The 11,758-nt window shown below is 36.9% G+C and overlaps 1 protein-coding gene across 1 annotated transcript in view; it reads left to right on the top strand.

Moving 5' to 3' along the window:
* Positions 1–731: 731 nt before the first annotated feature.
* ANO3 (anoctamin 3) overlaps positions 732–11,758 on the top strand; it is a 93,296-nt gene continuing 82,269 nt past the window's right edge. The window contains exons 1-2 of the mRNA XM_009334524.1: positions 732–942; positions 1,934–2,005. Of these exons, the coding sequence (XP_009332799.1) occupies positions 732–942; positions 1,934–2,005 (283 nt within the window). The remainder of the gene's footprint in view (positions 943–1,933; positions 2,006–11,758) is intronic.

Below are 11,758 nucleotides of genomic sequence, written 5' to 3'. Positions count from 1 at the left end.
GTGTTCAGATGGGAGAAACTCAGAACAGGGAATGAGTTTTGCATCATTTTTAAAATGACGCACTGGGAAGAGGGATCCCCTAATCATATTTTTCACTGAAATTAACAATCTGATTTTTCAAACTTTTTCACTGATACCACATAGTTGACTGGTGCATCTGTCTGTATGTAGGCACCTGAACCTAAAGCCAGGCAACACATGAAAACCCAAGACTGGCATGTGTCCCAGAAGAAAAACTAGAAAGAGCTAATAGATTCATCAGAACTCGCAAACAGCTGCATTTTAAAGGAGAAGGTGTGCATGAATCCTTCGGGACACTTGTGAACATCTTTTGCTTGTATTCAGTTTTTTTTGTTTGCTTGTTTGAAGGGTTTTATTCATTTCAATTTATTCAATTAAAATTTTGTTTAGCAGTCATAATGTGGATGCCACTTGGTGCTGTCGTTTGCTTCCAAATGACTGTATGGCATATGTACCACAGAATCGTCAGATTTAGAATATTGCAAATTCCAATTGTGGGATGTTGATGGAAGAGTAGGTGAAGAATTCGTGGATTTTGTTCCCAACTCTGTATTCTTCTTTGAACTTTAAATATTTTAAACATTTTTGTTTAGTTGGAGAGTTGCTTATTAAGTGGATGAATCACCTTGAGTTTTCATAATTAGCCGTCTTTCTTTGTCATTGCCTAATATGGCAGAGCTTATGTTCTTTTTCTTTTGGCTTTTTCAGGTATGAATACAAGCAAGAGTGAGACAGTGAAAGAGCATCCATTAAAACCCTCTAGAAGATCTATGCCATGCCTAGCCCAGAGCCAAACACATCCTCAGAGTCTGAGCAAGCATTCGTCATTTCTGCAGCCAAATCGTGTGCAGCCACAGCTCCGGCCTCAGCCTCTAAGTGCAGGGACATCTACAGCTACAGTGGATGTGGTGTCAGAACGAGGTAGGAGGTTCTTCTCTTTCAGGAGCTTGTTCCAACACTGGGAATGGAAGGGATGTATGGCAACATCATTTGAAATCCTGTGGTGTCTTAGATATAATTTTTTTAGCATCTTTCAATAAATTATAGGGACATCTGATAAGCTTTGATTTGTTTAGATATCTACGGTTTGTTGGAGAGATGTTGTTGCACAAAACAGAAGAACCATGGTACTGAGTTCTTGAGTGAATCTCTGTAATGTTTGAAGTGAGGCTTAAACTAATTTTTATTTTGTTTTTCTGAATTATGAGATTACTTTCTTCTTACTGAAAACAAGACAAGAAAGTGCTCCTATATGCTGGGGAAGAGCATGAAGGTTTCTGTAGTCTGTCCCTGTAGTCTGTCCTAGGAGAGAGAGAGAGAAAAATATTAGGCTTTTGGCAAGAAATGTCTTTAAGTATGAACATGTAGGAGCAGATACATTCATTCATGAATAGCAGAGTCGGGGAAGAGTGGTATGGAGAGAATGAAAGAAAAGGCAGAAAATCCCTATGAATTTTAGCTTGTGTCGGAAAAAAGAACTACTTTTATTTTATGATTTTTATTTTAACAGATAAACATGCCTTAACAGCGAGACTAGTCTAGTTGGAGATCCCAATCACTGTGTGTGTTTTCTGTTGCCCACTGTTGCCATACACTATTGCCAACTGTGTGTGACCCTTTATAGAATAAATTAACTTGGCTGGCTTCTGCTACTATATCTTGATAAGTCCTTCCTTAATGTTGATAGGCATTAATTATTACTATAGTAAGTTACTTCACCGAGTTAAACTTCTCTCAGGAATAGAGTGAAAGTCTTCATTAAAGTGATCTTGTTCTTTTTTCCACCAATGGAAAGTGCTCTTTAAAATTTCAGCCTGAAGTTTTTCATTTGAGTCACTGACAGCTTTACAGAGTGTATCTTTTAGTTACAAAATACATGTGAATGCTGATACGAATATTGCATTTATTCCAGCTAAAGTGATGGAGACTTTGGAAAACAACTTGCTTAAGCTTTCTAATACAGAATACAGTGATCCATTTTTAGGTAAGTTTGTGTCTGAACTGAAACAATAATAAACTAATGATTCTTCAATTACACTTGCAGTATTTAAGTGTGGAAAGGTCATACTTACCCTGAACTGCCAGGTTTTTTGAAAGAGGAGACTAAATGTGGCTAAAAAAAAATGTGCTGTCATAAATTTCCTGATTTCTTTCTCACCTTGTAGCCTAGCAGTAAATAGGGACTAAAGACAGAGAAGTATTTTTTTCATACATTCAGTGTAACCTTTTCCCATAACAATCCTTCATAATGTAATCACTTGGAAGCATGTATTTGAAATTCCTTTGAAATAGTTATTATTATTCAATTATTATTATTCCTGTATCGTCATGGTATTCAGTATTGTCACAGCTGCAGTTGTGAGGTTGTTGTTTTTGCTTTAGATCTTCATGTATAAAAAGTGTTCCAATCTGGCCAAAAAAAAAGTAACGCAGAAAAATAGCTATAATTGGGGCATATTTGTACCTGCATTAATGCCATTTTGATACTTTAATTAAGTCGAAGAAAGTAGGAAAGGAGTTTTTCTTAGACTAATCCCATCCGTGCAACTGCAAAATGAGTCTGTATATACAGTAATTTGCAAGTTTCAAAATTAATTAACTTTTAAATTTCCTGGCTGTGTATTAGCCATCTGAAGTACACACAGATATTGCTGCACCTTGCACAACTACTGTGGAAGACCTTTTTGCTCACAGTCAAGGTAGCATCAAACTAGAAATGGTATCTTCATGCTGAAGGAAAGAGATCTGCTTTCAGAAAGCTATTTCTGCTCACCTCTCACATGTTTTAGCATTGCTTTTTCTTTATGCCCAAAATATATGATAGATAAGAAGCTCTTTAAGGTCTCCTAAAGAGGTAGCTACTGGAAATGTGAATGAAATTGATACTTCCTCCAAAACAAAATAAAAATGTTCCAAAATCATGACAGAGACCAAAAATTTGGCATGAAGATTGTGTAAGAAAATCATGTGTCTCAGTAAAGTTCCAGTTGAAGCTACTACACTCTCTTAGTGTAATTGGTTTCATTGGGTAGGCAAGCATGGGTACTAGAAGATTCCACTGTTATAATTTGCTTCAATATTTTTTTTAATATCCTGTTCTATTTTTTACTAATTGCTTACACATACACATGCTGATATTATTGCATATTTATGTATGGCAGCAGTAATTCTTTCTCGTAGTAAGTGATGCGCTGTTTTTCATTCACATCGCCTAGTTTTAACCTGAAAAGAAACATGGAGGGCTCAGTGATTGAGGAAAAGATAGATTGAGTCTCATCAGCTCAAAATTGTATTAAACTTTGGTGTAGATGTTTCTCCTCTTCTGACTACAGCTATGCTCTTTGAAGAGACAGAAGAAATATTTAAATGGTAGCCCTTTGCTAACTTGATTCGTTAAGTTGCCTGTGTTAATTGAGTCAATCCCAAATTAGATCACTGAGATCTATGAAGTTATTCTGTATTTACAGAAGTGTAATCGGGTAGGATGTTCAGCTACAAGCAAGAAAGGAAACAGTATTTATAAATGAATCCCAGAAGTCAGTAGTAAGAATTGCCTTAGATAAAAATCAGCATTATCTGTTAGGTTCATGAAGAGAAATCAGGGACAGTTAAGGGTGCTTTTAAAAAAAAAAAAAAAAGGCCTTTCTGTAAGCCTTCAAAATACAGTTTGTTTGCGCTTGAGGATCGATTTGTGTGGGTAACAATTTGTCTCCCAGACTAAAATTTTTGATTTTTTCCTGAATCTGGGGAAAAAAGAAAAAAAAAGGGGGGGGGGGAAGCAATATTGCTGATTGAACTTCGATCACCAAATAGGTGAAAACAGTGCAGCACTGTTGCATGCTTTAGTCGGTACTCTGGCACTTTGATGGAGTTTGCAAAATAGGCTGATTAATGGGTATCTTCTTAGTGAACCTTTTCAAACTGCTCTCCTGAGAACATGAAAGAGTGCTGAATTAAGTGAATGTGGTGAATTTTTAATTAGGCAGCATCATGGAATTGTACATAAAATAGGCCAAATGGCTTTCTCCTCTTCCAGAATTGTGTCCATAGACAAACTATCTTCTTGTGAGAAGGGGATTAACAGGAATCAGATAAAAGATTTCAGTGGAAAGGTTCTCTTTTATTTCAGTTGACTATAGATGAGGCCATAACTGTTTAGTTAGTGACGTTGATGGATTTATAAAGTAAGAAGATAATGTATTACACCTTTGTTACTGCTTACACAGACAAATGGGATCAAGGACATTATGGATTTATGTTCTTTTTCCTCTGTCAGTTTTAGGTGGTAAGTAGTGGTTTTAGTTTGAGGAATCAGTAAATTCAAGCAAAGTAATAGGCGTTGAGCTTTGTGACATATAACATGAACTATGAGGTTTCAGACACGCTGGAATGCTCAGTACTTAGCCAAAGCTTCGTGGAAATTCCCACCCAGTGAAGGTTATGATCAGGGCTTTCGGATCTTACCTAGGTGGAAATCACCTATTGCTTGGATCTGGACATTGAGTAAAACGTTACGCCTTGCATTTCTCAAAGCATGGTTGTAGAATTTGGTGTTAAGAGCAAAATCATGTTATTGCCCCTACTTCCTTGAAAAAGTGTTTTCTTTTCCTATATGTTTGCATTACAGAAGAGTATAAAGTTCTGGTTTAAGTGACCTTTCTCACTTACTGTGACTTGAGTTCACAAAAGATAAAAATAAGATCATAGTGCCCAGTTCATCAAAGAACGTTAATCCCTCCAGCTCCACTGCACCTTCTTTTAAGATTTTTTACTCATCAAATGAGTGAAAGATTCCTGCTTTTTGACTGTTCAGAAAATGCCTTTTTATCTAAGAACTTCTCCAAGAGACCAATATGCCTGCTAACCTATATGATGTAGTTAGTGAAAAACTAATTACGGTGAATTTATTCTCAACAGCAAGACACATTCATTTTTGTCAACTCATTTAGCTGCAAGTAGCCAGTCGAATCCTATAACCACATACATGGAAGAATTTTATGAATAAGCTTTTTGGTGGGACCATTCCAATTGGTCAAGATTTCTTCAGAAATATTTAAGCAAGCTTAGAAGAGGCTAGGATTTCTCGCCGTGGGGGAGACAACTGCAGGGTAACCAGTACCCTGCTGCTGAAGCTGTGTGTCAGGGAAGTGGAAGACTGAGGTTCCAGTTACTGAATTGTACAGGAAGGACCAACATCACGACGTTGAGTTATAGACTGTCTTGAGGTAATACTTGAAATTTTTCCTGAAAGATGCCTGAAGTTTTTGTTCTAGTATGAAATGGGAAGACTTCAGAGCAGCTTTTATAGAGGCAGTAGAAGTATTTACTGCCTAGGTATATAACCTTTGATGCCAGACACAGGAGAGATGCTTCGGTGAGATGACACAGACAGTCAGGCTAAGTCTCAGTGTGGTATTTTAGGTAACATGAACAGTATATCTGTGATACAGGACTTACCTGGACTACTCTCTCATGTTGATGCAATAGTCACAAATACCTAAAAGGCATAGATTTAGCAAAACAGGAAAAATCTTTTCCATACTTTTTTAGAAGTGAGTGTCAGGATCTTATAAGAGGTAAGTGGAAAAAAAAAAAAAAGAAAATACTTGTGTTGTATTTGTAGATACATGTAATTGTGTTACACAAGAACCTGGATGTTGAAGTCTGAACTCATTGCTCTAACAATATAATTCCAGTGTCGTCCATTTTTTAATACATTTGAAAGTCATACCAGTGATACTCAGACATTTGATATTCATTCTCTCAAAGGGAATTCAACATTATACTTTTTTTCCCCAAAGTCTTCTGTCTGTGGATACTTGCTTAAAAATGTAGTGTATATTTATATTCCATTCTGTTTTTACTGTGCTTTGTTTTTTTTCTGAAGGACATGCTCAGTAATTACTTTGATTGTGCCAGCTGGATTTAAATGACATAGCTTTAACTTCAATTACTGAATTTCTGGCTTTACTGCAGCTGCCAATAATAGCTTGTGGCTTTAGCTGGGGCTGGAAAAAATAAGTGGGGAATGTTAGTTCCTAGTAGCTAGATAGTAACTACATACAGAAAGTCACATTAATAAAATTTTGTTTTCCTCTAGAACTTTTTTTTAAGTTCTAGAAATATAACAGAATTGCAGCCACATTAAGGTTAACTAATGAATTACTTAACCCAGGAGCTGCTCTACTGGTGTGGGGGTATGCCTGTGTGCACATGCGTGTATAAAGAAACAGTAATTGGTAAATTTTTAAAATAACACTTTTCTTTTTCCTTAAAGGCCATCGTATGCAGAAAGGGAATGAACCTTATCTTTGAACGATCACAAATTTGGCTGGCCATCTTTTCTAAAAGAAATCTGAATGTAAACAATTTTGGTTAAGGTTATTTGCACTAGAATTTTGTCTCCATGAACAGTTGAAAAATCATCTTCAGTAATCTCTGTTAAAATTATAGGAGGTGGTTACTGCAGACCATTTTGGAGTTTTGAGTGTGCTTTAGAAATCAATTGACTGAATTTGAGAGAAGTTAGCAGTTTTTTATTATTGAACTGAAAAGTACTCTTGAGTTAAGCTGAAGGGAATTTACATGATTTGCAGGAGAATTTGTTTTACTTTATTTCAGTAATAATTCCCTTTTTCTAAAAAGAATCATTTTTTTTCTTGACGTAACTGAGATAAACGCTCTCATCTAATGCATGGTACAGGTGAAAAAGAACTGTGCAAGGTGCAAAGGCTCACAAAACCAGGACATAATATTCCACTGAATAGTCTGATCTTTTCTCAAATTGTCCTTTGCTTTAGCAAAAGGAATAGAAGGACAGTGGCAGTATTTGGACTGATAGGTGACTTGTTTTTCCATTTGCTAGGTCCCTTTCTGTTAAAATTAGTATCATTAGTGTTGCCAGGTTTGACTTTCTTTTTTTTTACATTCCCTTTCAAACACTGTGAGCCAGATTACAAAAGGGATTTCTTATTACACTATGGGTTAATGACTTTAAAAATCCAGTTTATCACATACACAGCTAAGGCATGAAGATTTTCAGGAGTTAGGCCACATTGGAAGTCCAATTAGACTAGAAGAAAGACTTGTGAATCTGATAGTCTGCTTGTTAACTTAAAAATCCAATTTGCTCATTCTAACGCAAATAAGCATATAAGTAGCTTTCTGCAGATCCTGCCATCAGACATGGTAGGGGATCTGCCCTCCACTGTTAGGCTGAAATATTTCATTTCAAATTAGATGCAAAAAATGACTAATGGATAATATAATCAATAGAAATTGGCATTCAGGATTTAGATATAATGAGTATCTAATTTTTAAGTTATTTGGCAAATAAAGCCAATACTCATTAGCAAGTAAACCAACACTAAGTCTTTTATTCTTTTTTCAATTCTTTTTTTTTTTTTTTCAGAATTAGGTTAATCACGAGGGATTTATGCATAGTAAGTTATCTTCCTTAGCATGACATGAAATCCTTCCTAGACAGGAACTTGATCGTGAATGAGGTAGTTCATAATTTTTCTGTAATGGTTACCTTGTATTCTGAATGTATCCTGAATCCAATTACTACAAAGCTTATCTGTAAGAACCTCCCTTATTTATGTGCCATGCTGCAATGTGGTGAACTGAGAAATGAAGACCTGAACCAAAATTAACAATCCAACAAAATATCGCAAGAACTGCATGATAAAAACTTTTTTCGGTGCTTGATTACAGAAGTGCTTGTAAGTGAATTTTGATTAAGTGATGTTATGATAAACCAAAATGGACAGAATAACCTGTGCAATACATACAATGTTAACATGAAAGGAGGAACTGAAAGACCACAGAGGATATGACTCAAGAAAACCGAGTTCAGTTTCTGCTTCAGCAGAAACGTGATGTTTCCATTGTGACTTTTAGAATAATTTTTTCAGAAGCTTGTGGTCCTTAGGCAATGCCTGCATAGGTAAGGGCCATCACATCTATTCTGACTGTGTTGTGAGACAGCTGAAAAGCTGCATTAAGATGTTTTTTCCTGTACCTGGTGTCTGAGGGAATTGTCCAGCTCCCATATTAGAGCTGGTTCATGCCTGGAGAGCTGGCAGCGTGGATGAAGAAGCTGCGTGATCGGTTATGAGCATAGTGCTTGCTGAAGCATGGTAAGGATTAGGCTTCGGAAAGCTTAATACTGAGGTTCAAAATATTGAAGTGCTTTAGGCATTTAATGTGCCTGTACCAATTCTGTACACTATCTTAACTCCTCCAAACAACAATAATACCTGCCTGACTCCCTATTTAAAAATGAGAGATACTCTGTGTAATGGTTACCACTGTCTGAAAACTCATGAGAAATTGTACATTAAAAAAAACCTGCGCTTGTCTGTTATGGTAGTTTTTCATATATAAATACACATACACAGGTAGCTGAAAAACCTTCTGTGTTACGAATACAATATAGCATTACGGGCACGCAGCAGAATAAAATAAGAAGACCTAAATCCATCACAATGCCACTTATCCAGGTGTCTAGTGATATCCTTCTCCAGGTTATTTGTTGTTTCTAGCAATAAAATTAGGACAAAAGGGGATTAATTTCTTCACCAATAATCTCATTCTTACTAAAGCTTTACAAGGCCTGTCCCTGAATGTGTAAAGGCTCGAAGGACTGAGTCAAGGATCATATCACAGTCTGTGAAACAGAAACTATTCAGGAATAATTTTTATGTATTAATTTTCCTTCCCATAATTATGCCACATTTCAATTGAATAACATTTGCTATCCAACACTACAGTTATCTAAAATGTATTAGTGGATTGCATGTTACAGAGAAATCAGGACAAGATTCTTTTATCCTGTAATTGTCATAAAATTAAAATGCACTCTTGGCCCTTCAGAAAAATGTGATAGAAAGAAAGGTAGCCAAGCAGTTAAGAAGGCCCAAAAGTGAAGCTGCAAAGTGTGGACCTAGAAATCAGTTTCTAAACTAAATGCTTCTGCATTGTTAGGTAAAAGACTCCCAGAAATGAAAGTCTTTCCAACATTTTATCCTACAAGTGCCCTTAGGGCAAATCTTACTGTCATGCATCAAGCATAGCAAAACTGTATGTCAGGACGCATAGATAGGTTTTTGTGATGTATGAATACTGAAGTTACTCATCATGGCTCTGTATTATGAGATAGCAAAATAGCAAAACAAAGCAACTGCTAGGATGAAGAGATGTTATCTGCTTGATTAATGCTTGAATCTTTTTTAAATCACTTTATACTTGAGTGTGCATCTAAGCTGACGGTACACATTACTTAGTTCAGGTATGCTAACAATTATAAGTATATACCTAATTAAATTTAAGTATGTACCTAATTAAAGAGAAGTCCAGAGCTGGATGCAGTACTGCAGGTGGGGTCTCACCAGAGCAGAGTAGAGGGGCAGAATCGCCTCCCTCGACCTGCTGGCCACGCTGCTTTGGATGCAGCCCAGGATACGATCGGCCTTCTGGGCTGCCAGCGCACATGGCTGGCTCCTGTCCAGCTTTTCATCCCCCAGTACCCCCAAGTCCTTCTGGGCAGGGCTGCTCTCAGTCCCTTCATCCCTCAGCCTGTATTCAGCCTAGAGAAGAGAAGGCTCCGGGGAGACCTTATTGCAGCCTGTCAGTACTTAAAGGGGGCTTATAAAAAAGATGGCGGCAGACTTTTCAGCAGGGCCTGTTGCAACAGGACAAGGGGGAATGGCTTTAAACTAAAGGGGGGTAGATTTAGACTAGATATAAGGAAGAAATTTTTTATGCTGAGGGTGGTGAAACACTGGCCCAGGTTGCCCCGAGAGGTGGTGGATGCCCCATCCCTGGAAACATTCAAGATCAGGTTGGACGGGGCTCTGAGCAACCTGATGTAGTTGAAGATGCCCCTGCCCACGGCAGGGGGGTTGGACTAGATGACCTTTAGAGGTCCCTTCCAACCCAAACTATTGTATGATTCTATGACTTACTGAATTAAATAGTGAAATTCCCATTGACTTCATTGAAATATGGTTTGGTCTCTGCCTCTAGAATTACAAGCTGTCACCCTTTTCTCTGATTTAATATCCTCATCTTTATTTAAAATTCAGTCTTATTTTTGCAGTGTTAGGGAAAGCTAAACAGTTTAATACAGAAATCTTCCTTTTCCTGACTTGAAGTCATAATAGGATATTAATTTTCCTTTCTGTAACAGGTCACTTGGGGCTTGCAAATTGTATATATAACCTTAATGATTTTTTTAAATAAAACCTTTTCTGTGACAACAGTTCAAAATGCTCTTCACTACTACATAAGTTTTAATTAATGCAGTTGAATAAGTGAAATACGTCAGCAAGATATTGTTATTGGCTATACTAATTGCTTAAAAATGCATTATAGTTACTTTGTATAATTGTTTACTCAGTTCTGCAAGCACAGTCTTTTAAATGTAAGATTTTGTAGGATTAATATTTAAATATTTCTCCTCCTTTTACTAGGTACTCTGAAAACTCATATAAAGAGGTCATGTAAAGGGTCATGCACATTCTGTTTGCATTAGCAATAATATTTTACCTGAACAGCCCTGGAAAAAAAATTAATCCTACCAGGAACTCAAAAACAAAAAAAAGAGGGATTAGGAATGAAGGCAGATGTCCTTTAGATGTCCTCGTCGCTTCGAGGACACGGACATGAGCATACACCAGTCCCATCCTCCCATTTGCAGTCAGCTTGGAACTGTGAATATTAATTACCAATAAAATTGCAGCATTAATCTTGCCCCCCCCCCCCCCCCCCCGCCTCTTTTTCCTCTTTTCTTTACATCTCTTAAGGTTTTACAGAGTTTCAAAGTTTTTCATATAACTCTATATCTGCCATTTACTTTAACATTAATGTAGGAGAGCTGCTTTTAGCCAAGAGTCTCCCCAGCAGGGCAGAAATTATTTTATGGTTTTTGTGGTTTTTTTTTTAATTTCTTCCTGCAGTAAAGGAGAAATGGAAAATTGTTTCATAAATTATTATTACAGTCTTTGCTAACTTTGCCATATTTTTACATTGACTAAAGGTTTTTTAGGCATTTCTGGAAATTTCTATTCACTCTAATACCTTACTGAATTAATACCTGCACTGTAGATTAACTGAAAGCTAAATATACTATATCTGCTCAGCTGATATATTTCAACATACAAACATTGATCATTGGCCATTGTAGAGTAGTATTTTACTGATTAGACCTACACAGCTGAGAATCTGATCAATCTTTTTTAGCTCTGAAAAGAGGAAAAAATAAAATAAAAAAAAAAGCTAAACCAAAACCACATTTAATAAACAAGTCATGATCACTTGCAAGTCCCCTGGCATATAGGAATGGGACTCCTGGCTCATGTCTTTCAGATGTGCTCAGTAAAGCACAGGTGGGACAGCACTTATTAACAGCAGAGAAGAGAACGTACGCTTGGGAAGGTGAACAGTGATCTGAGGCCTGTTAAGGAGCCATCTTTCTGTTAATTGGTGTAAAAGCCTGAGCTTCTAGAGCAATATGAACTGGATTTGGGTTTTTTTTAATCTCCTGTGGTTTCTTGCCTACACCTTCCCTCTCCCAAAGTCAAGCAGGCTAATTGTGGTGGTTGGCATTAGAGCCCATCCTAGAACTACAAGAGCAGGGAGAGCTGGCAGTTGTTCTCGACAATAATAACCAAATGAGTTGTCATAGGCCAGGGAAGGCATGATGGGAAATAAAAAAAAATGAAGTAAACAGTAG

This window comes from Pygoscelis adeliae, unplaced genomic scaffold (genome assembly GCF_000699105.1).
Source record: "Pygoscelis adeliae isolate BGI_AS28 unplaced genomic scaffold, ASM69910v1 Scaffold171, whole genome shotgun sequence".
NCBI lineage: Eukaryota > Metazoa > Chordata > Aves > Sphenisciformes > Spheniscidae > Pygoscelis > Pygoscelis adeliae.
This window is presented reverse-complemented; position numbering and strand designations above follow the sequence as displayed.